Source organism: Strix aluco, chromosome 21 (genome assembly GCF_031877795.1).
Source record: "Strix aluco isolate bStrAlu1 chromosome 21, bStrAlu1.hap1, whole genome shotgun sequence".
Lineage (NCBI taxonomy): Eukaryota > Metazoa > Chordata > Aves > Strigiformes > Strigidae > Strix > Strix aluco.
In genome coordinates, this window is record NC_133951.1 from 13515091 (window position 1) to 13542949 (window position 27859).

A 27859-nucleotide genomic window follows, 5' to 3' on the forward strand; every position below is an offset into this window, starting at 1 on the left:
ACCGTGTTCCCCCCCCTCACCATCCAGCGCAGCCACAGGCTGGTCTCACTGGCCGTCCTCAGGGTGACGTTGGCAGGTGCCACATCTGGGGGGGCCTGCAGGGTCTGGATCCTCCGGGAGGGCAGGCTGGGGGGGCTGGTACCCACGATGTTCACCTGCCGCATGCGGAAACTGAGAGACGAAAATGGGGTGGGGGGTCACGGCGGGGGGCGAGAGGGCTCCGGTCCCCTGGGCAGGGACACCACGGCGCCGTCCTGGCCACTCGCCTGTAGTAGGTGTAGGGCTTCAGGTTGGGCACCTCCATGGAGCGGGCGTCGGGCTCGTTAGCCAGCTGGTGGACGAGCCCCCACTCTTCGGCCTCGCCACTCTGACCCACCTGCGGGACAGGAGTGGGGTCAGCTGCCCCCCCAGCACCCCCCCACTCCCCGCCAAGCCGGCCCGTACCTGCGCCTCCACCTGCCAGCGGGAGATGGAGGTTTTGCCGTCATAGCCTGGGCGAAACTGGAGGGTGACGGAGCGGGGCCTGATGTTGGAGATGCCCAGGTTGGTGGGGGCACCGGGGAGCTCTGTGGGGAGAGGGCAGGGCAAGGAGGGGTGGCACCAGCCCCCCCAGCACCGCGCCCGCAGCCCGCCGGCATCCCCGCGCCACCGTGCTCACCTGGCGGCACCCCCGAGGAGATGGTGGAGGAGGAGAGCTGGCCCTGGCCCTTGGAGGTCATGGCAGCCACCTCGATGGTGTAGGTGGTGAGGGCGGTGAGGCCGGTGACGCGGTACTCCAGGGTGACGTTGGGCAGGTAATGGGTCACCCGCGTGTTGGTGCGGTTGTACTCCTCCCAGGAGATGCGGTAGCCTGGAAGGTGCCTCGGCAGGTCAGGGCCCCCCTTATCACCCACCCCCAGGAGCTGAATGGGGCCAGGGGGAGATGCTGTGGGGCAGGAGGAGGACCAGGGGGAGATGCTGCAGGGTGGGAAGGGGATGAAGGGGAGATGCTGTGAGGTGGGAGGAGGACAAGAGGGAGATGCTGTGGGGTGGGAAGGGGACCAAGAGCAGATGCTGTGGGGCAGGAGATGCTGCATGGAAGGAAGGGAACGAGGAGGAGATGCTGTGAGGCGGGAGGAGGACAAGAGGGAGATGCTGCAGGGTAGGAAAGGGATGAAGGGGAGATGCTGCGGGGCAGGAGGGGGACCAGAGGGAGATGCTGCAGGGTGGGAGGGGGACCTGGGGGAGATGCTGTGGGGTAGGAGATGCTGCAGCGCAGGAGGGGGACCAGGGGAAGATGCTGTGGGGTGGGAGATGCTGCGGGGCAGGAGGGGGACTAGAGGGAAGATGCTGTGGAGTGGGAATGGGGCCGATGCAGGAGCCGGGTACCCGCCGGCACTCCCTCACCCGTCAGGATGCCGTTCTTCTCCAGTGGCTCCTGCCAGCTGACCTTCAGGGACGTGTCCAGGATGTCGCTGAAGCTGAGATGTCCCACGGGGCCAGGCACTGCCCAAAGACACCCAGGCTCAGCACCCAGCCGTGCACCCAAGGGCAGGAGCCCTCAGCACCCACGGGACCCCCAGAAGGAGCAACGGAGGGGGCTCCCCTCGGATGGGGCTTCCCACGGCTCGGCAGCACCCCCGTTCCACGTCCCCACCGGCAGCACCGGTGGGACCCAGTCGCCCATCTCGGGGCTGTCCCCACCCTCCCCGGCGTGGGCAGGGTCCGTCCCGCGGGCACGCAGAGCCTCCCCGTACCGTCCTCGTGGGTGCGCACCAGCTGGGGGGGGCTGCGCGGGCCGTCCCCCGGCGTGGTGAAGCAGAGCACCGAGGTGAAGTACTCGGCGAATTTCCGCAGCCCCGCCACGTAGCCCACGTGGACGCTGTCCTGGAAGTTGGGCCGCACCGTCACCACCGTCGCCTCTTCCTCGTGCTCCGGCTCCCAGGCGATGAGCTGCGGGAAGAAGGAGCTGGGACGCCGAGACCGGGCACATCGGTACCACAACCACCATCCTCCAGCACCTCCGGGCCTCCTCGTATTTATTCAGAGGTGATTAAATATCAATTAACAGCGCAGGGAGCACTCGATGCCTTTAACAGAGCGTGTTTACCCGCACGAGCCGACACGGAGCGCGCGCTTTGTGATTAACTCCCATTGATAACGGCGCGTAATCACCCGCTCGCCTGCATTTAGGAGGGATGTTTGGGCATTTAATTGGTATTGTGCAAGATAGCCTATAGCAACTTAATTAAATACTAATTAGGCCCTAAAAATACTAATCAAAAATACTAAGTGGCATTTAATAAGAATGTTAAATATCCTACTTGCTGTGGTTATCTCATTCAGCGGCAATTAAATTCCTGAACTTCTTTTGAGTGGATTAAGAAACAAGTTTAATGTTTTAATTCAATTTAATTAATGTAAATTTGAATTAATTGCGATTTGGAATTAATTACAGAGCATGGGAGACTCCAAGCCCATGCAAGTGTTAAATCTCAGTAAATACTATTTTAACAGTCGGGCTGGAACCAATTAAAATCTGAGGTTTCGGCGCGGAGGAGTCGAGCCAGTTTGTGGAGGTCGGCCGAGGGGTTTCCCCCCGCCCCGGCTGTCCCGTTTTTGGGGACACCCACAGGAATCGCCCCTCACCTTGTACCCCTGGTTGATGCCATTGATGAACTGGGGGCTGGGGGGGTTCCAGGTGAAGCGGATGGTGGTGGAGTTGGTGGCCTCGGCCTGCACGTTCCCCGGGGGCACGGTGGGGACTGCGGGGACAAAGGGACAGGTCACAGCGGCTCCCGCTGCGCGAGGTCCCCTCCATCAGCCAGGCACCCGCAGCGGGAGGACCCCGGGCACCCAGGGTGATGCCCCAAGTTGCCCCTGGCCCCCCCTCCCCAGCACATCCCAGTCCCCCAGGACTCCTGCCACTTGTCCCCAGCACCCCCACGGCACAGCCTAGTGAACACCAACCCCCTGCCCGTCCCTGCCCGTCCCTGCCTACCTCCCTGCAGCGTCCACTCGGTCACCTTCATGCTGTACACCCCCAGGCCGGCGCTGTTGTACGCCGCCACCTCGATCTCGTAGTTGGTCCAGATGATGAGGTCCTCCAGGAGCAGGTTGTTGACGTCAGCGTTGGTGATGTTCTTGAACTGGTAGCCCACGGGCAACCCGGCCAGGCAGTACCTGCAGACCAGCGGTCGTCAGAGCTGCTGGTGTCCCCACTTAGCACCCCAGGATGCCGGGGATGGGACACCCGGTGCCCACCGGATGATGTAGCCCTTGAGGACACCGTTCTGGTGGCTCTCGGGGGGCGGCTGCCACTGGATCATGATGGACTGGTTGGTGCGGCCGCTGGCGATGACGTTCTGGGGGGGCGCGGAGGGGGGCTCCTCGGGCAGGGACACCCTGCAGGGGGACGAGGTGGGGGTGAGCACCCAATGCCGCCAGCCTCCCCTTGGGCCCCCCTGGCCACGTTTCACCTCTCCGTGTCCTTGCTGAACTGTCCCCTGCCCACGTCGTTCACGGCGCAGAGGCGGAACTGGTAGGAGCGAGCAGGGACCAAGCCCCTCACCACCACCGACGTCGACTCGGGGTCCACGCTGGCCAGCAGCACGGTCCAGGGTGCGTCTGTGGAAGCGGGGGGAGAGGTGGGGGGCAGCAGGGTGGAGTGTGGCATATTGGAGGACCCAACCTGCAGCACACTGGGGTCCCCTCCCCAGCTGATGAGTCCCACAGGGCCCAAGCTCCCCGCAGCACCCCTTGCCCCCCAGTGATGCCAGAGCCTGGGTTTTGCCCGGGGCCGGGGGTGCTGGAGCGCAGCCCCTTACTGTTTTCGGAGACCTCCACGACGTAGCGGAGCAGGGGGCTGTTGCCATCGAAGGGCTTGGCCCAGGTGAGGTTGATGGCCCGTTTCTCCAGGGGGCTGAGGGCGGCCACGGGGCTCTCAGGGGCATGGGGGAGCTGCCTGGACGGGGAGGGGGGTTAGGGAGGGGGTGGTTAGGGAGGGGGTACAGCCCAGGGTGTGGGGTGTGGGTGGCGATGAGGGGTGGGGGGGGTCTCACCGGACACGGAGGTGGGCGCTGCGTGAGTCGTTGCCCCCAGCTGAGAGCACCTTGCAGGTGTAGGTGCCGATGTCACCCGACCAGGTCTGGGAGATGTGGAGGGTGCCCGTCTCGTCCAGGCGCAGCCGTGGGCCGCTCTCCGGGCTCAGCGGTGCCCCGTCCTTCTCCCAGACGTACCTGTACCAAGGAGGGGGACCCAGGAGTCCTGGCACCCTGCAGCCCCCCCCAACAAGGAGCGGGGACCAGGGGTCCCACCGACGTGCCAGGCTCCCCGTGCGCAGGGCACCAGGTGGCACTGCAGGACCAGCAGCGCAGGGCTGGCCATGGTAGCACCCCCCAAGGCAGCCTTGGGGAGGGGGGGCCCAGAACCCCCCCAAACCCTCCCAGTCCCGTCACACACACCTGACGTCCACGCTGGGGTCGTGGGTGACCCCGCAGCTCATGATGGCTTTGGTCCCCTTGATGACACTCTGGTCCTGGGGGGGGTCGGTGATGCGTGTCCTTGCTGCAGAGGTGGGGGGGACAGGGTGAGGTAGTGGCACTGCCCGGGGTGGCAGCAGCAGGGGACAGCCCACACTTGCACCCATCCGAACTGAGCAGCCACGTGCTGGTGCCCACCCTTGGCATCCCCAGGGAGCTCCATCCTGCACCACGCACGGCAGGAGACAGGCAGGGCCCATCCTGCCCCGGTTGCCCGCAAGCAGGGCACAGGCACAGCCAGGTGACATGGGCACGTTGGCAGGTGCCTTACCCCAGACGACCAGGTCAGCAGACGCCTCGTCCACGCCGCGGGAGTTGGTGGCCAGGCAGGCGTAGGTGCCGGCGTCGGCGAGGTGCGCGGGGCTGACGAGCAGGCTGCCCGACTCCAGCAAGGTGAAGCGCGGGAGCTGCACTGAGCCGCTGGCCAGGATCCGCTCCCCTGGGCAAGATGGGGGAGCCCCATCAGCTCTCAGTGCCCCAGCCACCAGCCAACCAACTGATCCAGTGGCCACGGAGCCTGCAGAGGTTGCCCCGGGGCCATGCAGACAGGCAGGGATGGGCAGAGCGGCCGCCCCAGCCCCTTTACCTTTCTGCCACGTGATGGCCGGGCGCGGAGCCCCCGAGGTCTCGCAGTTGAGGATCACGGACATGCCGTCGATCACCGTGCTGTCCTGGGGGCCCCTGGTGATGTTGGGGGCGATGCCTGCAGGGCGGACAGACACACGGCCACCGCTGAAGCTCTTCCTGGCACCCAGCCTGGGGCTGACCCACTCCGAGGGGAGTCCCACCCCCACGGGAGGGTGCACGGAGCCCAACTAGGGGGGTTCCAGGTTCCCCAGGGTGGGGGTGGCTGGCACCTACTGGTCACGGCCAAGTACGTGGTGGTCTGCACCTCGCCGGCCGCGTTGCGGGCGAAGCACTGGAACATGCCGGTGTCGTCAGGGTCCAGCCCGCTGATCTGCAGGCTGCCGTCTGCCAGGAGCTGGAAGCGGGACAGCTTCTCCAGGCGGATGAGGGCAGCGTCCTTGTACCAGGCCATCTCGGGTGGCGGCACCCCTGCAAGGGCCGGGGCTCACGTCAGGCACACGGGGCCGCGGCATCATGGGGAGGGCAGCTGGGGAGCAGCTCACCTTTGGCTTGGCAGGGGATGGCCACCACCTTCTCCATCTCGGCCGTGATGTGCCTCTCTGGCTCCTTGACGAACTGCGGCGGCTCTGCAAAGGGAAACCCGGCGATGGGCAGGACCCACCATCAAACCACCCCCCCAGCGCTTCCCATCTCAGCCCCCGGGGCTGAGACCGCCCCCAACTCATTGCACGTGTGGTTTGGGCTCACCCAGGACGGAGAGGTAGGCGCCCTCGGCCACGGCGGGCACGCTGCTGCTGCGGAGCACGGCCTCGCACTCGTAGTAGCCGCTGTCGCTCAGCGCGGGGTTGAGGATGGTGAGGCGGCGGCTGTAGTCGCTGATGCCGCTGGAGAGAGGCACCCCGTCCTTCTTCCAGATGATGTGCAGCTTGATCAGTGGCCTGGGGGCACCAGGAGCACGTCAAGAGCCAGCCCCAGCCCCCCCAGCCCCTGAAAAATCCCCCCTTTTCTCCATCGCACAGGACCCAGGAGCCCTGCAGGGGGGAAGGAAGGGACCTGGGGGCACCCTGGGGCTGGGCGATGCCAACAGGGAGATGCCCCATCCCTGTCCCGCCTGCCCCAACACTACTCGCCTGGCGTTGGCCACGCACTCCATGGTCACCTCCGAGGTCCCGGCCACCACGCTGGTGTTCCTGGGTGGGACAATGATGGTGGGTGCGATGGGATCAGCCGGGCCACCCACGTCTGGGGAGAAGGAGGCCAGAGGGACAGCCATCAGCACCCCCTGCTCACCCCCCTGGCACCCCAGCCAGGCTGATGGGGCACCCAAAACCCGCCTGGCTCACCCCAGCCAGGCTGACGGGGCACCCAAAGCCCCATCCCGCTCTGCCTGGCACAGAGGAGACAAAGGTGACAGGGACCAAAGGGCCACGGGCTCTGCTCTCCCGTGGGACAGGCAGGTCCAGCCCATCCCCTTGGCATCAGGGTATGTGCATAGCTCTCCCTAAGCCCTCTCCTCCCACGGGAACCCCGTGGCACCCCATGGCCCCCGTGGCCACAGCGTGGCAGCGCTGGCCGGCGGGGAGGAGGGAGATGGGGAGTATATAAAGCAAAATGATTGCAACAATAAAAAACCCTCATGTAGGCACTGTAAAAATGTGATCGGCTTGAAAGCTGCTGATATAGCTGAATCCATAAACATGGGCTCCAGGTTGTTTATTACGCGCCGGGACGCCGAGGTACAGAAAAACAGATTAATGGGGCGGGAGGGGAAGGGGGACAGGCAGAGCCCTCTGCAGAAACGGATAAACTCCCCCACCCCAGAGCAGCGGGAGAGACGATGGGATGAGAGAACCGGGAGGACCGATGCCACTTCGGGGTGGGCTACCAAAACCTGAGCGGGGGCCAGGGGACCCTCGGCGAGGTTCTGCTGGGGCCAAGAGGAGCAGAGGGATGGGACCCAGGGGGGTCCCCCAGGCAGGGCAGGAGCGGGGCAGGGTGTCCCGCAGCAAAGTTGCTCCCCTTGGGGCTACCCTGCTCCATCCAGGGCACGGCCGGATCCTGCCCTGGCAGCGGGGCCGGAGCAGGGAGGCTCTGCCCGTGATACAATTAGCGCCTGCCAGCGCAGCCCAAAGTGCCTAAATAAATTTTGAGGCAGCTGAACTGTGAAGTCAGCAGAAGTCGGAGCCTCGGAAGAGATTTACTGCAAATTAAACCTGGGGGTGAGCCAGGCAGCGCGGGGGAAGTGGGGCTGGGGGGGGCGCAATGCCCCCCGCACTCACTGGCCACGCTCAGCGTGATGGGCTGGCTCGTCTTGTTGTCCCCGTTCTTGTCGTTCACCGCCTGCACGTAGTAACGTCCCGCGTCCGGGGCCACCGTGGAGAGGATGACGAGGGTGTTCTCCAGCGTGATGGCTCTGCAGGGACGAGCGGGAGGGGCGAGACGGGGATGAGAACCCGATGGGGACACTGAGGCAGCGAGCTGGGACCTGTGTTCCCCCACCCAGCACCCACTCGGGGCACCCACGTGGGACAGGCAGGCCCCCCAGCCTTCCTCCTGCCTGCCCCAGGCACCAGCCCCGGCTCAGTCCCAGACAAGAGCCAGGACTGAGCCCCACACCCCCCCCACCCAGCAGAGCACATCGGACGGTGCAGATTAATAGGAATTTTTTTTTTTTTTTCTTATGGAACGATCTAATCTGCTGGAAACATAAAATGGTTTGGGAAATATATTTTTTTACCATTAAATATGAGATAAAGGAGTTTTATCTCCTCAATCCTGCTTTGCAAATAGAAAGGAGACCAGTTCAATTCCTGCATAATGTGGGTTACAAATTCAATTCCCACACGCTGCGTCTGCCAGCGCCGGGCTCGCTGCTCCGGTAGTGCCGGGGCCTGCTGCAGCCCCACGGGGACACCCAGCACGCCGGCTGCCGCCCCGGCACATGCTGTGTCCCTTTCGCCCGCCCTCCTCCCTCTTACTTTCTTTTTTTTTTAAAAAAAAAAAAAAATCATTTCCCCAATGACAAACAGAGCCATTAGTCGCCAAGCCTGTCTCCAGGTTTGCGCTCAAGACGTTTGTTAAACATCCTTATTGCAACACGGGTAACGCAGCCACCCCCGGATGCCGGGGGGGTGCTGGGGGGATATCGGGGGGATGCTGGGGGGCACTCACATGCGGCTGCTGGGGGAAATCTTCCGGCCATCGCGGAACCAGGTGACCTGGGGCTGGGGGAAGCTGGCGATGCGGGGGGCGCGGATGACGGCCGCCTCCCCGTGGGACACGCTCTGCTGCGTCTCACTGTCCTCGAAGCTCCCCATGTCTGCAAATAGGTGGGAAATCATGTCAGGGCTGGGGGCGGGGGGTGGAAGGCGGGGGGCAATGCACCCCAGGAGACGCAGCAGGGTCCGGCTGGGGAGCAGGCTGGAGGCTACGGGGATGGGCTCCCCCAGGGGGTGCAGAGGGGCTGCCCTGGGCTCTGCTCCCCGCTCCTCTCCTGGGCTGGGGTGGTGGTGGGGCAGCTCGGCCCCCCCACACTGCTCCTGCGTGCCCAGGGCTGTTCACCCCCCGCTCCAGCGCTGCAGCACCTGGAGCTGCACAGCCCCGTCACCCCCACCAAGGATGGGGTGCAGCCGTGGCAGGGAGGACTCAGTCCCAGGGTTCCCCGGCATCTCCCCCTGCCCCAGCCCCTGGCCCAGCGCCGGCAGCATCCTGGCACGACCTTGGCTCCGCGGGCAAGGTTGGGGCACCCGCTGCCTCCATCCTGCCCGGCCCTTCGCAGGCTGGAAGTGCACAGCAGTTGAAAACGGAGGGAAGCAGGGTGCATGGAGAAGCAGGGGGGTAGGGGATTTTTATTGACTTCCCTTAATTGCTGTAATTAAAAACATGTAAAGAATCTTTTTTTAACGACTTTGCCATTATCATTAGTTGTTAGCACAGCTGCCTTATTAATTTCTCATTAGCTTCCTGATCTGTCATAGCTCCTCAGGAAGGGGTTTAAGGGGACAGGACGGGGGGCATCCTGCTGGGGAAGGGGTGACAGAGAGGGAGCAAGTCCCCTGGGGCGCAGAGCCAGCGTCCTGGGCCTCAGCACCCTCCTGTCCTGCTTAAACCCCCCCACGGTGCCTCTGCATCACCCCCCCAGCGCAGCCCCCCAGGCTCTGGCCTATCCCACTTGGGTCCTCTCGTTGGCAGGATCCGTGCCGAGCCGGAGCAGCAGCACCGGGGACCGAGTCCCCAGCCCGGCTGCCCTCGCTTCGGCGCTGACGGATGCAGCCGCCCGGCCCCTGTTTGCTTTCAGTAACGATTATAAACGGTGTTTGCTCTCTGCGCAGCCGGCGAGGAGCGGGGCTGCTTTCACACTGCCAAGTGTTTCACCCCTCCAGGGAGCTGGAACCGCCTGCCTGGACGCGGTGCTGCGGGTTTCCCAGCCCCAGCGCTCTCTGCCTGCACCCCCACACCCTGCCCTGCCCGTGGGGTGCCTCCCTGCACCCCCAACCACCACAGCCCAACAGGGAAGAGGCAACAACAGCCCCATCGCTGCCAGCATCACTGCAAGGATGCTCCAGACTTGTGTGCTGGCCACGGGGTGCAGCATAGCCTGAGCCATCCTGCGGCTGGGTGTCCCCAGCTGGTCCCCCCCTGTCACTTACAGGCCACCTGCACCTCGGTCTGGCGCTGCAGGAGGGCTCCCAGCCGGTTGCGGACGATGCAGCGGTAGAAGCCGGCGTGCGTGCGGTCCAGTGACGTGATCATGTACCTGCGGGAGAGAGGAGCCACCTCAGCGGGGCGGGGGGACACATCCAAATCACTGTCCCAGCCCCCGGGAGAGGCTGCAGGTCCTACACAACCCCCACGTGAACTGCTGGGCAGCAACCCCTGCGCCGGGTACCAGCTCCTTCCCCGAGCAGCGGCTGCTGGGGTTGTGCACATGCGTGTCCATGTGTGTCCGTGCAGGCACATGTGCGCACACACACGTGTGGGCACGCTGGGGAGATGACACAGTGTCCCTCGCCACCGCAGAGAGGAGCTGCCTTCGCTCCGGTGGCCCGGTGCAGGGAGGGGGATGTGGATGGTGGTGGCTTCGAGCTGTCAGAAGCAGAGGTGGCTGCTGGGGACCTGGCACCCGCTGTCCTGACCCCTGCGCTGAGCCCCAGCGGTGTGTGGCAGAGGCACGCCGGGGGCTGCTGGGGTCTGCCGGGGTCTCTCCACCTCGGCCCTGCATGCAGCCAAGCCCAGCACCACTCCAATTAGCCGGGGCTGAGCTGCCTTATCATCCCCAGCCACTGCTCTTATCAGCTGCCAGCAGCTGATAAGCAGATAAAGGAAATAACCACATCTCGACTCGCCCAGAGCATCACCCTGGGTCCCTAAGATGGACCCGGTTGCCACCAGACCCACCCCGAGCAGCCCCCACCCCCAGGAGGGACGCATCACCAGCTCCATCACCCCCCAAAAGCGGCTGGACCACCCCCCCAGCCCCACCAGCCTCACAGATGGGTGACCCTGGGGGGGACAAGCAGGCGCCGCAGCACCACCTTCCCGATGGGGAGCGCTTGGAGATAAAGCAGAGAGGGAATAAATAAGCAAGCTCAACCCTCCTTGCCCAAAATCTAATCTCACATTAAAACACGCCGCGGGCTGTTTCGGCAAAGCTTTGTTTGTTCTTTTGATAACTGAGCGTAAATTAAACTTTCATAAGACACAAGGAGCACGTCCCCTCTGCCGGGAAGCCCCTGTGCCCACCTCCCCAGTGCAGGAGATGGTGCCGGGGACACGGGGCTCCCCTCACCCACCAGCACAGCGTGGCCGACACCCACCCCCCCACCCACGTGGCGTGCCGGGGGTCACCCATCCCTGCGGGAGAAGGGAGGATGCCCGTTGGGAACGAGTCCTTGAGTGTCACGGCTGATATTTAAAAATGATCCCTGGAGGCTTTAAATAAGATATTTCAATTCCATGGAGCTGTCAGGAACTGATGCGGACACCAGGAATAATGGGCCCGCTCTCCTTGGTGTGTCCTCATTAATAAATCACACGCAGACGCCGTGACTCCTAAAGACACGTGCGCACGCGGGTGGACGGACGGACACTCGCTGATGCTCATCTGTCCCCACGCAGACCCCCCTGCGTGGCCACCTCCTCACTGCCACGCCCCCCCCCCCCCCAAAACCCCTCACCCTGGGAGGGGGGGGCTGCCGCAAAGCCCCCGGCCCAGCCCGTGAGCCACCCTGTGGCACCCAAACCGTCCCCTCCCCTCCCTCGGGGCTCACGTGCACCCACGTGCGGAGCAGCACCCACTGACGCGCAGCCCCATGGCACCGCCTTGTCCCCACACGCTGGGAGCCAGGACACCTCCGTGGGCACCGGGAGCCTTCGCCCTGCCGTTGCGGACGCCCCCACAGCCCCAATTAACGGCGCCTCGTCCCTGTGCCACCGGAGCTGGAGGAGCTATTAAGGAGCCGAGCTTGTGCACGCACCTAAGCGGCTGAAAATAGCTGGGAGAAAGGAAATCAATTACCGGGCGCAGCCTGGCCCGCAGTCATTAACCAAATACGAGCAGAGATTTTGTTCTCTGCCGCTCAGCTTCCACCGAGGCTTTTATCCAAGACCGCTCTGATTTGATTTCCTTCCCCCATCACGCCCAGCTGTAACCGGTCACCGATTTCACCCCTTCGCAGGGCGATGTGCTGCGGGCAGGAGGAGGGGTGAGGCGTGCAGCCCCAGCACCCCACGCAGCCCCCCCAGTTTGAGCAAGCTGGAGCAGCCACGGTTGCTCCTCCGTGGCCAGGAGCTCCTGGCTCCCCCGTGCAAGCTTTGGGCTGATCCCACGTCGGGGTGGCTTTTTTGCCCCATCCACTGACCCAGAGGCAGGTTTTGCGCCGTGTGAGCGGGGCTGGAGGTCCGGCCGTGCTCCCGGCACAGCCCTTGCTGCTGACTCGGCTGTTTCAGGGGTTTGGTTTGGAAAGACAGAGGTTGACAGGGCATCGTCTGCGGGGAAAAGCGCTTCCGAAGCGAGGAGTGACCCCAGGCTTCAAAAAAAATGCACTGATGGCAAAGAGCAGCGGACTCCAGGGTGGGTCAGGAAGCGGCTGTGCCACGCTCAGCCCCGGGGTCAGGAGGGGACTCCGGAGCCAGGAGCTCGGTGCTGGGGGAGCGGCGGGTTTGCAGAAGCAGCCGGCCAGCGGAAGGCTTTTGGCACCGGATCGATCTGACAGATGGATGTGCTGCACCTCGGGAACGACGACCTCTCCATCCATCCATCCATCCACCCACCCACCCACCCAGCAGCTCCCCCGTGGCGAGACAGGGCCCAGCGCCGCCATCAGCCGGAACCCCCCCACCTCACCGCGTGACCCTGGCAAGGCACCGGCACCGCCGAAACGCTCGGCACGGCAGAGCTGCTGCCGGTGCCGCGAGGGCCCTGCTCCGGCAGAGCGATACCCCGGCTGCTGCTCCCGGCTCTATTATTGTAGGGTTGCTGAGAAGCGCGGGGCTGACGCTGCCGAATTATTATTAGATTGAGGGGGTGGAGAGGGGCCGGGAAAAGCATCAGCCAAAGGATTTGATCCATCAAATTGAAAGCCAGAAGAGTGCAGAAATCTGTGTGGTTCTTCCAATGTCACCCAGTAACACCAACAGCTGGATCGGATTTTGGATATAAGCACATCGGCACGGTCCCCTTTGATTAATATCCTGTATAACGACTAATTAATTGTAGAGGGGACATGTATTTGAATAGTTACTGTGCAATAATGAAATGTCAAGTGAGCATTAAAACACACTTAGCAAAGGTTTAACGACTCCCAGCATCCGCGCCACGCGCCCCAGCACCTCCGCCCGCGCCCAGCCACGGCGCTGGGCTGCCGCTCAATATGTTTTTAAATAACCCCCCTGGTATTTCATCAGCCCCTGTTAACTGTATTATTGGATCTCAATTAGCTCCTGATTGGAAAGCGTTCCGTTTTGACACGCGCGGCCGGAGCCGCCGCCTCTTCGCTTGCCGATAGTGTTTCCCTTCGGTCAGGGGAATTCGGCGGGTGCCGGCAGCCCTGTAAATCGCTGCCTCAATTGGCCCTGCCAGAACAATGAGCCATTTAATAATTAATGCCCACCTATTAATCTGCCACCCTCCTGCAGAGCAGAGAGGGGAGTGAGCACACAAGCCTCAATCCGTGTTGTGGCATCCGGAAGGCTCCGGTGGGTCCCTCACCGGGAGCTCGGTCACCGCCACCACCCAGCTCAGGTGGCATCTTTGGGTCTGAGAGTGCCCCACGGGTCTCCTCGCTGAGCTCATGTGAGATCCCAGCGAGGAGATCCCTCCATCCCCTTCCCCCCACGCCTCCTGCCAGCCCCGATGCCCACGCAGCTCCCAGCAATCGCTGCCGCTTGCTCACACCCACCCCCTCCATGTTCCCCTCAAAGCCCAGCAAGGCAGAGGGAGAGGCAGGAGCCTTCACAGCACCAGCATCCCCAGTAAAGCCCACCCAGTGCTGCCCAGTACCGGCCTGGCACTGCCTCACCGCCACTCCTGGGGCTTTGCCACAGGTGACAATGCCGAATGTGAAGCTGGCCAGGGTGGAGCCACAGGCACCAGGAGCTCACTGCTGAGCTCCCCCTCAGCCTGCCTGCAACCCCCCTGATATTTATCAGCTCCCATTAATTATATTATTGAATGGCAATTAGCTCCCCGGGGGGAGGGCTGTGCTTCACACCTGGGCTGGCAAAGAGCTGGTCCAGCCGTGCTCCCGGCGAGCACAGGCACAGGTTGGGGTGAACCGCCCCCTTTTCCCCCAGGTCTGTGATTTTGAAAGGGTCCTGGCTCCATATTTTACATAATTTGGGGACAAAGTATGGCCACCAAACATCTGGGGTCCTCAAAAGGCCACAAAGACTTGAGGGGGGTCCCATGCGTGCAGCATGCCGTGTTCCCTGCGTCCCCAGGGGACATGCACCCTAAAACACCCCAACCCAGCAGGCTGGGGGGTCCAAACAGCCCCAAATCAGCCCCTCCTCGGTGAGCCCATGCAGGGCGGCTCCTGCCAACCCTCCCCACGCACGGGAGCAGACAGAGGGGACACGACGTGCTGGAAACCAACCCTGGAGCTTGGGGCGGGGGGCTTGGGGAGGGGCTGGAGGCGTTGTGCTGTGCCCAAAAAAGCCAGGACAGCGCCGGGAGCTCAGTCGTGCAGACCTTGCTTCGCTGGGGGAAGGCACTGTGAGCGCCGCGGCGGCAAAGCCGGCCAGCGTCGGCGATGGAATTACACCTTCCCAGGCTCCGAGCTCCCGGCAAAGGGGATCTGGGCTCTTGGGAAGAGGCGGGGGATCCTTTAGTAGCTGCTGGGCTCCTGCACCAGCTGCAGAGGGACGTGGGGAGGGGAAAGAGGGCTGATTTAGTAGATAGAAGATGCATCTCTACGGATGGGAGTCTGTCCAGAGGTAATCTATGTGTAAGGTAATTTCTGAAGGCAGCAGGACTCGATGCAACCCTTAATAGGACAATCTCATGTGATAAATTACCAGCCTCAACTAATCTGCATGTTAAATTTCTTGTATGAGAAATAAATATCCTCAATTCACCAGAGAAGCGCTTTCCTTCCGAGGATTTCATTAAAGACATCAAGCTGCCTGATTTGCATGTTATGATTCCTCATACGAGAAGAAGTCAGGCTCTGGAGAGCTCGCAGGAGAGCCCAGCACCGGCGAGATTATGCACGGAAAAACAGAGCCGGCCCTGGAGAGCACAGTGCCGGCGTGCCAGGGCACGGGAGCGGAGCGCGGGGGCAAGGCTCCGCCGCCCGCCCGCCCTGCCGTCACCTTAATGAAGGTCCCAGTGAGCATCGGAGGGGACGGGGTCTTGCTGTGGGGTCCCCAGGAGCAGGAGGCAACTGGGGTCCCATGGGAGAGCTGCCTCCACGCACCCCACGCAACGGAGGCAGCGAGTGGGTGAAGGCAGGCTGGTCCCTGATCACCCGCCATCCCCAGGGACGCTCCCGGCGCGGGGACGGGTCACTGTGCCCACGGTCCCCAATCCCTCCGTGGTCCCCGATCGCGCTTGACCCCCCCAGGGATGCTCCTGAGGGAGGTTGGCTCCGCAGGCACATGGAGCCGAGGTGGTCCCCGAGCCCCCCGTCGTCCCCAAGGATGCTCCCGAGGGCTTGGCTCCACTTGCCCGCAGCAGCACTGCCTTAGCCCTCGCCGGCTCAGGGCCAGGGCCCGGCCAAGCCCGTTCCCCACCTGCCCTTCGTCCCACGCCAACAAGTCGCTGGGGTGGCAAGCTGGTGGCTGAATCGCTGCGGGAAGGAAAAGGGCGGTCGCCATGGAAACGTGCTGCCAAACTGGGAGAGCGGCTCCTTCCCTTAAAACGTGGCGTGAGCTTGTCTGACCATCAGATGAGGATGAACCAGGATGGGGAGCGTGGGGCCGAGGGGGCGTGAGCCCCAGCCCACAGCCCCCAGGAAAATGGGTAAAACACACAAGGGCGGCTGCCAGCAGGATGCCCTGTGGCAGGGAAGGATTTGGGGAGGAGCGGGGAGGACATCGAGGACAAAATGCTCGGTGACATGCTGTCCTGCCTGGGAACCACGAGGTGATGCCACCAAGCCTGGCCGGCACCCCAGACACGGCCCCCCACCCCCCAGCACATGCTGCAGAGCTTGGTGCGTCCTGTCACGGGCACGGCCAGGCCCTGGGGAAGGTCCCTCCTGCCCCCGGAGTGGGGACACGCTGGGGGGCACGTGCCAGCCCCGAGCTGGGGGCAGGGACTGGCTGCACCCCACAGCCCTCACCCACGCTGCTGGAATCTGACCCCTGCACGGACAGGAGCATCCCTGAGCGTCCCCGGCCATCAGCACCAGCCCTCCTCTCTCCAAGGATTACTCTGTTTCTAAACTCGTTAACTTTTAATTACTACCTTCCCACTGCCTGAGCAGGCTGGCTCCGTGCCACCGACATCTCTATTAAAATTCAATTTCTGCCCATCATAACTAATTTTGGTACTTCGCCTTCCTCACCAGCAGCCTTCAGTTCCAGGCAAGATGTCCAAACTCTCATCGTGACACGTTAAATCCCCGCGGGGACCCGAGGACAGGCAGCAACGCCGATGCCAGCGGGTTGCGTCCTCGCCGCGGCGAGGACGGGTTAAAGCCAGGCAGCGATTTGCATAGAGGCTGTTTGCTTCATTAGCTGCGTTTGTTTGGGTTTTCCCCATGTGTGTGTTTATTTTCTCGCTTCCTTCCTTAATCCTTTCTGGCTGGATGCTGGAGCCGGAGGCGGGGGCCGGGGGGCTCAGGGGGAAGGGAGTCACCTTGGCGCGGGGACTGCGTGGCGCAGGACTCCGGGTGGCCCAGAGCAGAGACACGAGCGCTGGCCTCCTTCCTGCGCAAGGGTAAACTGAGGGACGGAGCAAACCCAGGAGCAGAGTGGAAGCCAGGAGTCCCCGTTCTGGGTTTGGAGGTGCCCCCCAGGCACCCTGAGATGGGGTCGGGGTCCTGACGCCCTTCTCCTGCCTGGGGTGGGTGGCTCTGCCCCAGCGCTGTGTGGCTGTCGCTGCACGGGCTCCGTGTCCCCCCACCCTGCTGTCACCACCGTCCCCACAGTCCCATTTCAGGGTTGACATTTTGGGGTGTTCCCGCTGCAGCTGGTGTGACTGCAGACAGGTGGGAGCTGCGGGAATCGGGGGGTTCAGCAGGGCTCTGAGCCTTGACACCAGGGCTGGGGACAAGGCACCCATCCCACGGGGCAGTCGGCACTGGGGTGAACACCCAGCACCGAGCCTGGGGCGTTGGGGACATCACAGAGCTGCAGCCACCATGGCGTGGCAGGGGACAGCCCCCCTTGTCCCCAAGGACACTACTCCAGCACCCAGCACGGCACACAGTGCCGGGGAGGGGACCCAGCACCCAGCAGAGCACACGGTGCCGAGGAGGGGACCCGGCACAGCACCCGGTGCCAGAGAGGGGACACATGGTGCTGGGGAGGGGACCCAGCACCCCGGCACAGCACCCGGTGCCAGAGAGGGGACGTCACCCAGCCACATTGTCTGCCTCGCTGGCATCCCGGAGCAGCCCCGCGTTGCCACAGCAACACGAAGCCTTTGGATTCAACGCCTTTAAAGGGGGAACGGCTCTTCTCGGGCTCAATTATTGATTAAAACAGAGAGGATGACACACGCACGCAGAAGAGATGGCGAGAGGTGCCCGCCTTGATTTAAAGGCGAGCTCCAAGCGGGCTGTGATGCGGGGCTGGCAGGATGGGTCGGCACACGGGGTCGGATGCCCAAACCCGGGGTGATCTCTCGTGCCGCCCTTTCTCGCTCCTTCCCCAGGTCAGGCCGCTCTCGGGGAGCCACGAGCCGTGATCTGCGGCCTGGTGTTAATCCCGCTCTGTGCAAACGCCTCCTCCCTGATGTTGAGCTGCTTAAATCCACCGTTTGCTCACCAAACAGAGGCGGCAGCTCCCGGCACGCTACCCGCTGCCTCCGCGCTGCCTGGGTGACATCCCCTCGCCGGGGGGACCGGCGATGCCCGCGGAGCCGTGGCGGCAGGGACAGGCATGCCGGGATTCAGCGCGGGTGCTCGGCGCTGGCGACTCACCGGTATTCCAGGGAGAACTTGGTGAGCTCCCGGCTGTTGTGCAGCCACTTGAACTCGAGGGGCCAGCTGCCCTCCGCCATGCAGGTCAGGACCAGGCGGTTCCCCTCCAGGTGGACCTGGCTGCGCACCGGCTCCGTCTTAAAGTACGGGGAGACATCATCTGCAGAGAGAGGGGGGAAAAGGGGTGAGAGATGTGCCCGGCCCCACAGCATCAGGACCACTTCATCACAGGCAGGACCGTAACTCAGCACCACATGGGCAGGGGGATGCTGGTGGCCACTTCCCCATCCCCCTGTGCCAGCCGGCGTGCCCAGACCCCTCCACTGGCCATTTTCCCCCTGCCCTGAGCCATTTCACAAGCCTGTCGACAAGGGCTTAGCCCATCTCGGGTTTATCTAAGCTGCTTGCTTTGCTTTATTCCTGGCGGCCTTTGTAGTGTTTCAGAAGCACTGAGCTTTTAACTCGGGGGGTGAAGGGGGCGGAGGGGCTGGGAGCGGAGTGAGACATAAACACTTACTCCTCTCCTGTTTTATTTGCTAAGTAAAACTATAAATCGAAACACACAGCTCCATTTTCTGCTTAACAAATGGAAGCCCTTTTACTTCAAAGACACATTCATATTCCCCAGCAGCTTTCAAGTGCGCTTTCAATCACGGCTTTGGGTTTTTTCTTTGGGGTAGGGCTTTGCTTGCTTGTGTGCACGAGCTGAATTCCTGCCACAGCTCTCTGCACCATCAGCTGCCACCAAAGCCCCGTGCCCGTGGGCTCAGCCTGCTCCAGTGCCCCACCACCCCGGGGGTGGGATGTCATGAGTTTGCAGGAGCTCAGAGGCACCCAGACACCACCAGCCCTGCACTGGGGGGGTCCCTCTCCTCTCCTCACTGGCAGGGCCCGGCTCCTGCGCACCCTGGGGTGCCCGCTTGCTGCACCCACGTGGAAATGCTCATCGGATTTACACCCGGCTGCCTGGTCCTGCCTGTCCCCAGGGTGGCCACAGAGGCGCTGAGTGCCAGGCAAGTCATTAGGCAGCGAAGGAAGGAGTGCCCACAGGCACCACGGCAGCTCAGTGCCCCCGCTGGAGGGTTTGGCACCGAGGGCAACTGGCTGCGAGCCCGGCCCAGAGAGCTCGTGGTAGCCCTGCGCTGGCCGAGCTGCAGCTTTTGGGGTGCCCAAGGAGCACACGCACACGCGTGTTGCTGGGATCTGTGCCTGGGCACGGTGCGTGCCACCTCTGCATGCGTGTGGGGGGGGTGTACACGCGTGTCCCCACCAAGCCGTGGCAGGAGCTTGACCTGCAACCCTGAGGCTTCGCCCACGTCGGGTTGGGGACCTGGGGGATCACCACAGCCCCCGGCTGCAGCCGTGGCACAGCCAGAAGCCAGCTCTGGGGCCAAACACCTGCATGAAACCAGTAAATGAGATGTGGACCAGACTGGGGTGGGGGGTGTCTGGCTGGGCTTGATGCAGCCGCTGCATCACCGCCACAAGGACCCACGGCACAACGGGCTCATCCCCAGGCAGCAGCGGTGGTCACGCACGCTTGGGCTGCACCAGAAACCACAGCACCACGGGGCTGTGCCAGCACCCAGCGTTGGGGAGGCGTTGGGGAGGCAGGGTGCTCCCGGCACACCTTCCCCTGGGCCCGCACGCCGTTTGCATACATCCTTAATTTGATTTTAAACAGCTAAGGCTCATCTCGCTTTGAAGCACCCGAGCCATCTGTTCTGCATTACGGGGTGAAAAATGGCGCAGAGGAGGAGAGGCGGCTCCTAATTCCATTATTGATCGCGCGATCGTTATCCGCCCGCGAAGGTCACAGCAGCCACCTCGGACCCAGCAGCTCCCCTGTGTCCCCCCCCGCAGCCTCCGCTCCCCTGGGAAAGCCAAAACTGCCCCCGCCGTGACAGGGGACAGTGGGGATGGGGGTCCCGGGTGCACTGGGGGTCTCTTGTTGGGGGTGACGGTGGCACCGGGCGCTGGCCGTGCTCCCCCGGGGTGGCTGTGCCCGCTCTCACCATCAGCGCGAGGGGAGAAGGGGGGGGCCCTGATGCTGAGGAGCACTGTACCCCCTCACACCCCAGCCCCTCCCTGCCTCAGTTTCCTTCCGCTCCCCGGCAGCACATGGCACCTCGGCTCCGCTCCGGGCAGGCCTGGGGGGAAGCTCCTCTCTCCCACCATCCCGGCAGCGTGACAGGCCATGGCACCACCAAATCCGGGGTGCAGTGGGGTGCCCACCACCCCCCCACCCCGCCGGCATGGCCGGGGGCTGTGATTCCCCCAGTCCTGGACCCAGTGGGAAGTTTCCTGGTGCATGACAGCCACACACCCCCCCCCCAAATGAAGGGTCATTACCACTAAATCCACCTCTCCCCCATCTGTTGTGACTATTTACACTCCACTTGCTAATTAGAGACTAATTAGTTGGTGCAGAAATTCATCACTTTCCAAACACAGGCAGCAGCAAGAGGCGTCCCGGGGAACATCTGCACATCTGCCAGTGGCACAGGCCGGTGCCGAGCCCCTGGGGCCACTGGCCGGGTGCCGTGCCAGCCCCGGCAGCCCAGCACTGTCCCCTCCATGCAGAAAGGTGCCACCAAACTGTGCCGTCCCCCTCCCGCCCGCAGTGGTGACCCCGGGGCTGAGCCGCTCCCACCGAGCTGCCGGCGGTGACGGATGGGATAAATGGGATGCCAAGAGCTGGCAACAGGGAAGGGGGACAGGAACGGGGCTGACCCCGGCTCCCCCCCTCCGCTGCCGATGACATTTTAATGCCAGGGCCTCCCAAGGCACTAATCCTGCCTAATGGGATCACAATCTTTGCCCCTGCGCTTTATTTACAGCAGGGCTGCCGGGAGCTGGGGCTGAGCCCCGTGCATTAGCACCAGGGAGGGGGCGCGGATGTAGGGCAGGGAGCCCCCGTCTCGCTGAAAAAGCAGTAATGGATCCTAATTCCTGGCGTAATGGGTAAGCTGGGAACTAAGCCCCCCTCTCCCCGGCTTCAAATCCCTCTTGATGGGAAGGGACAGGGAGTTTTAAGGCCAGAGGAATCCCGGAATGCTGCCAAGGGCAGGGCTGTGCCGGGCAGCTGGGGGCGGGGGGGGAAGGAGGGTGCACCCCCCCCTGCGCTCGGTGAACCCCAGCAAATGGAGATGAGATGGGGATGGGGGCACCAGGCCGGCTCCCCCCAGCCACCCCGAAGGACCAGCAGCTCGTGGGACCCCCAGGTCCTTCTCCACCTTCGCTGTGGATGCCTCATAAATAACACGATCGTCCCCCTCCCTCCCCACCGGCCCCTGTCCAGCCTGGCCAGTGCAGAGGGGCAGCCCTGGGATGGGGCTGCTCCCTGTCTGCACCCACCTTGACCTTGGGAGGGGGGACAGAGCTTCGCAGGGCTCCCGCATCCATCCCTGCCGGGGCAGCGCTGCCCACAAAGCAGGAGGGCACCCGGCCCTGCCACCGCGCTCCCGCTCCGGCCCCCCCGTGCCCCCCCAGCATGGGGAGATGGAGTTAAATCTCTTCTGCATCAGACTATCGCTGGCGCTTCGCAGCACGAAGAGATTAAAAAACAATAAAGAGAAAGAGAAACCCTCTGCTATAATTACCAGCCTTTAGCCGCCAGCGGAGGCAGGGAGGGAGGGAGGGAAGGGAAAAGGAGGAAAAAGAAACAGAGAAGAAGCAATCCACTAAAATTTTAATAGGAACCACTGCATTTAATTTAACGACACATTTTTTCAATTACCAGAATAATTGTTTTATTCATAAAACGAGTTTCAATAAGAGGGTAATTTTCCTTTGTTTTTATTATTCATTTGTGTAACATATTCGCGGCGCAGTTCCCCGGCGCCGCAGCAGCCGCTCTGCATCTGGGGGGCAGGGGGGAGGAGGGGGGGGGTGCCTGCGCTGTCACGGCAGGCAAGGGGTTAACATCACCTGAGTGCCCCACGGCCCCCAGACACAGCACCCATGGGGGACCACAACATCCCCGAGCACCCCAGTGGGGTCACAGCCCTGGCTGGGTGCAAGGAGGGATCACCCCGGGGGACCCATCCTGGCTCTGGGGACAAACCATGTCCCCTCTGCACCCACCCCGGCTGGGTGGCCCCGTGCCCAGGGACGCGGCTGGGGACAAGCGAAGCCCCAGGCCCGTGCCACTGCCCGAGGAGCCGTCCCTTGGTGAAGTTACATTTTCTGCTTGTCGGACGCCAGCGTGCAGTTGGGAGGCATCAATTTTTCAGTGGCTGTCGGTAAAGTCATCGGGCTGATTAAATGGCACCGGGGACACCGCGGTCCCCTCCTGGGGTGGTGACAGGGGCCACACAGGGTGGGCAGCCGGTGCTGGGGGATCAGCAGCGCTCTCTGCTGCTGCCAGAGCCATTAGTATTCCTGAGATGAGGCTCCATCCCCTTAATAAAAAGCAAACACAGAATTGAAATGCCGAACGCTCCCGGCACCTGGGGAGTGCAGAGCACAACGTGCTGCCGAGCAGGGACCCAGGTGGCCGGGGGGGACCCAGGAATCCGTGGGGGACCCCAGCATCCGGGGGGTGCCAAGCACAAAGTCGAGATGGCGTGGGCATCCTCGCTGAGCCCCGCTCGCCCTCCTCCCAACACCTGAGCAAGCACGAAGCAACCTGAGCTGCTACAGCCCCCCCAAACTCAGCACATGAGTGGCCCCTGGTTGCCAGCACCCATCTGCTCCGCTGGCAGCCCCCAGCCGTGGCAGCCTCATCCGGCACGGCAGGGCCAGCGCTGGAGCTGTGTCCTGGTGCCCGTACCGCACTCCGGCAGAACATGTCCCCTTCAATTCATCGTCTCTCCCACAGTGACTCGATGCCGGCTTCAAACTCCCAGAATCACCTCGGTTGGAAAAGCCCCTGAAGCTCCTCCAGCCCCACCATGAACCTCACCCTGACCGTTCCCAACTCCACCAGATCCCTCAGCGCTGGGTCAACCCGACTCTTCAACCCCTCCAGGGATGGGGACTCCCCCCCTGCCCTGGGCAGCCCATTCCAACGCCCAACAACCCCTTCTGCAAAGAAATCCTTCCTAAGAGCCAGTCTGACCCTGCCCTGGCGCAGCTTGAGGCCATTCCCTCTTGGCCTGGCGCTGGTTCCTTGGCTCAAGAGACTCATCCCCCCTCTCTGCACCCTCCTTTCAGGGAGTTGCAGAGGGCCAGGAGGTCTCCCCTCAGCCTCCTCTTCTCCAGACTAAACCCCCCCAGTTCCCTCAGCCGCTCCCCATCAGACCTGTGCTCCAGACCCTGCACCAGCTCCGTTGCCCTTCTCTGGACACGCTCGAGTCATTCAATGGCCTTTTTGGAGTGAGGGGCCCAAAACCGAACCCACTCATCGAGGTGTGGCCTCACCAGTGCCAATTTGAGGGGAGGGGTGGCAGGGAAAAGCAAAAAACCCACCCGCCCAGCGATGGGGAAGCACCGGCAGGAGCGGGGATCGCGGCACCCACGCAGCACCGTCACCCGTGGGGACATCAGAACCCCAAGCATTGGCCGTGCCACAACACCCCACCGGCACAGGGCTCTGGGCAGAGCCCAGCTTTCATCTCACCGCCCGGCAGATGCGGGTTTGACAGCAAAACCCACCAGCAAAGGGCTTTGGGTGCCACAGCGCCTTTGCTCCTCTCTAATTTCAGGTGAACACGCCCGGTGAAGTGTGGCCACAGCGTGGCCCTGCGGGAGAAGTCGTGCGTGGCGGGAAGAGGCACGGCACAGCACGGCACGGCACGGCACGGCGTTCAGCTCGGCTCACTCAAACTGGGGGTGAAAGGCAGCGCTGCTGCACTGGATGTGGGGGGGGAAAGGGGTCCCTCTGCACCCCCCCGGAGCAGCACGACCACAAGCCAATATCCATCCCATCATCACCCCTTGGTCCAGATCCCAGCGGGAAGGGCTGGCCCAGGAGCGAAGGGGCAGCCACGGGGGACACCCCAGCTGTCCTGTGACCCCCCAAGGCTGGACTGGGGGCCATGGGGGGGCCTCAGTCCCCACTGGCACACAGAGCGGTGCCAAAGGCACCGGGCACAATCCTCCCCATCTCAGCCACCCTATGCACCCCACCCACGGTGTGTCTTTTAACATGCTTTTAAATTTTACCGAAAAAGAGACTTAAAATTGCAGAAGTCTCCATTAATCCTCACAACTTACTTTGTTCCCCTCCTTCCCTGCTTTCCCCTTCCCTCCTCTTCTCCCCCCACCGAGACCAAGAGCTTAAAACTCTCCTTCTGGCTATTAATCAAAAGCAACCTCTCCGCTATCATGAGTGTATTTGCCATAAATTAATAGCGGCCTTCTTAATCAAATCTTATCTCCTCTCCGAGCACCCGGCACACGGTGCTGGGGTTGGTCTCCCAGTCTGCCCGGCCGTGAAATGCAATTTCCAATGCTCCGGTGGACTTGGCAGCTCTGCTCCATCTCCTCCTCCCCACCCACGCCTGTACCTGCCGGCAGCACCGCCTTGGCCGAGGGGCCCGGCACAGTAACTGCCGAGGTGGCTCCCAAAAGACACGCTCCATTTCTCGGCCATTTGCCACGTTTATCCGCAGCCCCCGCGGACAGCACTTGCCTTCCTGTATTATTTAGAGGGCACAGCCCAAGCCGGGGGGTTTCGGTGCTCGCCGGCGGCACGAGGCTGTGAGATGTTGTGGGAAATCCTCCTGCCACGGCTGGGGGCACGGGAAGGCAGCAGGGCTGCAGCAGGGCGGGGGGGGGGGCGGTCAGCCAACAGCGATGCTCTTGGACCGCCAGCCCGTGGGAGAACATCGTCCCTCTGGTCCCCGCAGCCTGGCCCCCCATGTTTCCCTTCTCCCCTACCCACACCCTTTCCCAAGGATGAGGATGATGAGTGGGTCCCTCACACATCCCAGGGCAGCCCCTGCCCCACACACGGCCCCGGCCATCCCGCTGCAGCTCCGATCCATCCCCAGGAGACCCGCAGTGGTACCCCAGCCCCAGCCCTCCCCTCCAGCCCCATCGAGCTGCGACAGTTCCCAGTCCCCACGGGGTTCCCAGGCACCAAAGGGGAGCTGGGGCAGAGCAGGACCTGAAATTGGTGCCCTACGGCTCCTGCTTCTCCACGCTGGGGCTGTTAATTACAGCTTTTTCCTTTGCCGCTCGGAAAATCCTGCGCTGGCTGTGATTTTCCTGCTTGGCAGAGGCAGCATGGTCTGAGACAGGCGTGGGGGGGCTTCAGCTCGGTCCCCCCCCGCAGCACCATGCTCCGAGCCAAGCCCCGAGCGGCGGGGCGATGATGGGGGCTGCAGCCGGGAGCCACGCCAAAAAGGAGCTGCTTCTCGTAAAGCGACTGCAGAGCGGAGCCAAGAGGGGTTTTTTTAACCGAGGCAGAACAGCCTGAAGAGCCTCCCTCGCTCGGCCCCCCGTCACGCCGAGATCACAGGAATAAAACCAGCTTTGTTGCACGTCAGAGGGGCCGCAGCCCTGAGCCGCCGGCAGGTCGGAGCGGGGCTGCGCGGGAGCATCTCGCAGCAGCCACGTCCCCCCAGCAGCGAAGCCTGTGCCCGTCCTGCCCACGACAGGAGCCGGAGCGGGATGGTGTGGCCGAGAGGTGCCCTCCGGCCACCTGTGCCCTGCAAGAACGACCTTGCTGCCGAAACACATCGGTCTCTGCTCCGACGCCTCACGCTGAGCCCGTCAGAACGCTCAGGGCACCGGGACCTGCTGCTCTGCCGTGGCAAAGGGGCACAGGCAGCAGGGGGGTGGGGGGCTGCCAGCTGAGGGCACGTTGACCACCCAGAGAGTCCCAGGTGGGGCTGCGCACCTTTTCATCTCCATTTGACCCTCTGCGTGTCTGTGCAACTGCTTTAGCCATCTCCTCGCAGAGGAAAAAGGTCTTCTGGGTGGTGGGGGAGCCCTCGGGCCACGGGGCCACCTCCCAGTAAGGGTGCGAGCACCTCACCTGCGCCGCAGGAGGGGTCTGGCAAAGGAAGGGAGCCAGACCGGGCAGAGAACAGGGCTCCAGCCCCACAGCCCCGTTCCCCTGCACCTCCCTCGGAGGAGATTTGGGGTTTCTTCCACGCCGTAAGCCGATTGCAGAGGTGTGTTAACCGGATTAGGTGGGAGGCTGCGAGAGACGCAGGCCTGGAGGAGCTGCTCAGCGGAGCACGGCTCCTGCCCGTGTGACTCTGGCACGATTTGCAGAGCCGGCTTTTGAACTTATTTTCTTCCCTTCAGCCTTTGGAAAGGTGAAGTTGCAGGAGGGAGGGAGGCTCTGCCACCTCCTCCCCCCCCCCACCGCAAAAAACCCCACCGGCTGGCAGCGGGGTCACGGCCCCACGTTGGTCCCCGCAGCCACCCCTGCCCCAGGGTGACACCGCAGCGCCTCGGGCAGCACCAGCCCCGCCAGGCACCCGCAGAGCTTTGGGGAGCAGCACAGAATTACAGAATCCCAGAATCATCTGGGTTGGAAAAGCCCTTGAAGCTCCTCCAGTCCCACCATGAACCTCACCCTGACCGTTCCCAACTCCACCAGATCCCTCAGCGCTGGGTCAACCCGACTCTTCAACCCCTCCAGGGATGGGGACTCCCCCCCTGCCCTGGGCAGCCCATTCCAACGCCCAACAACCCCTTCTGCAAAGAAATCCTTCCTAAGAGCCAGTCTGACCCTGCCCTGGCGCAGCTTGAGGCCATTCCCTCTTGGCCTGGCGCTGGTTCCTTGGCTCAAGAGACTCATCCCCCCTCTCTGCACCCTCCTTTCAGGGAGTTGCAGAGGGCCAGGAGGTCTCCCCTCAGCCTCCTCTTCTCCAGACTAAACCCCCCCAGTTCCCTCAGCCGCTCCCCATCAGACCTGTGCTCCAGACCCTGCACCACGGTGACCCCGAGCCTGGCACAGCCCCACCAGCACCCACCCGCCCCCTGATAAACCCTGCAGGCAGCAGGCAGCAGCTCGGGGCTCATGGTGACAGCCCTGCAAGCTGACCAGTGCAGGGCACGGCCCGGGACAGGGGGTCATGGCCTCAGCACCCCCCTCCCCGGCTGCCCCCAGCCCAGGGGAGCTGCCCAAATCCCCCCACCCAGAGCCCACCCCAGCGCAAAGGAGACACCGACGGGGATGGCAGCCGTCCCTGGCTGGGGGGACATGGGAGCGGCCCAGCGAGCGGCGTGTCCCCCATTCCTTGCAGTCCCCAGCACGGCACCGGTGTCACCTGCGACCCGCAACAGCAGTTTTGCCGGTGTCACACTTCACCCATTGTCACCAGAGCTCTGCCACGGCGCTTCCCAGCCTTGGGGTGGGGGGAAGAGGCAACGGGTGCAATGTCCAGGGCCAGCAGCGCTGGGCAAAGCCCAGGCATATCCTGGGAGCCCCAAACCCAGCCAAGGTGGCCCCAGCACGGTTCACGTCCAGATCTGCCATGGCATGAGCCAGGATCCAGCTACTCGCACCCAGCAGCTCCGAGCAGGGTTGGCACCACCCGGCAAGGCCATGGCATCCCCCAGGATGGACAGATGGACAGACGGACACCCTCCTCCCACGCTGCCTCCTGCCAGGCCAGCGGGACACCCCAACCTCGGCAGGACACCCCAACCTCGCTGCCATCTCTCCTTCCTCCTCCCACATCTGTCTCCAGGCCCATACTTATTTATTTATTTGTTAATTAACTGCTGTTTCCATAACAAACGCTCCAGCTTCTCCCAGCCTCCAACAGCCCTGGGGCTGGATTGTTAACTAGGATTTTAATTTGTTAATTAAAAGCAGGATGGCTCCATAACAAGCTCCTCTTCCGCAGTCGGGCTCTCGGAGGACTCAGCGGGCCAACGGCTGAGCCAGCGGCCCCACCATGCCCAGCTGAACCCCCTCCCCACGCCTGGCTGAACCCCCCAGGGATGGGGCACATGGGGAGGGGTGAGCACGGCTCCCCCAGGACAAGGGGTGTTTGCAGAAGGGACACGGAGCCCGGCAGCACCGCGGTGCCCGCTCAGCACCTCCCTTCTCCCAACAGCAGTGCTGGAGATGACACCACCTCCCTTCGCGGTCTCATCCTTCCCCAACCACCACACAACCCCCAGCACACGGCCACGGCCATCGGAAGGTCCCAAACCTGGTGACCAACCCCCCGTTTCACCCACTGCGGCAGAGCCGGGGCCGTGCCAGCATCATCACCCAAGGACCACAGCCCAGGGCAGCGCCCAGCA

At 63.2% G+C, this 27859-nt stretch overlaps 1 protein-coding gene across 1 annotated transcript in view; it reads right to left on the reverse strand.

The window, feature by feature from the left end:
• Window positions 1-17910, reverse strand: part of SDK2 (sidekick cell adhesion molecule 2) — a 29689-nt gene extending 11779 nt beyond the window's left edge. Inside the window, exons 1-23 of the mRNA XM_074847488.1 lie at window positions 17699-17910; window positions 9758-9864; window positions 8280-8427; window positions 7388-7521; window positions 6239-6350; window positions 5856-6046; window positions 5651-5734; window positions 5382-5576; window positions 5107-5223; window positions 4792-4959; window positions 4443-4545; window positions 4041-4217; window positions 3807-3943; window positions 3459-3606; window positions 3244-3384; window positions 2981-3162; window positions 2629-2744; window positions 1737-1932; window positions 1387-1485; window positions 659-850; window positions 445-566; window positions 267-376; window positions 21-171 (exon numbers count right to left, since the gene is read on the reverse strand). Coding sequence (XP_074703589.1) covers window positions 21-171; window positions 267-376; window positions 445-566; window positions 659-850; window positions 1387-1485; window positions 1737-1932; window positions 2629-2744; window positions 2981-3162; window positions 3244-3384; window positions 3459-3606; window positions 3807-3943; window positions 4041-4217; window positions 4443-4545; window positions 4792-4959; window positions 5107-5223; window positions 5382-5576; window positions 5651-5734; window positions 5856-6046; window positions 6239-6350; window positions 7388-7521; window positions 8280-8427; window positions 9758-9864; window positions 17699-17910 — 3342 coding nt within the window. The remainder of the gene's footprint in view (window positions 1-20; window positions 172-266; window positions 377-444; window positions 567-658; window positions 851-1386; window positions 1486-1736; window positions 1933-2628; window positions 2745-2980; window positions 3163-3243; window positions 3385-3458; window positions 3607-3806; window positions 3944-4040; window positions 4218-4442; window positions 4546-4791; window positions 4960-5106; window positions 5224-5381; window positions 5577-5650; window positions 5735-5855; window positions 6047-6238; window positions 6351-7387; window positions 7522-8279; window positions 8428-9757; window positions 9865-17698) is intronic.
• Between the last annotated feature and the right edge of the window lie 9949 nt (window positions 17911-27859).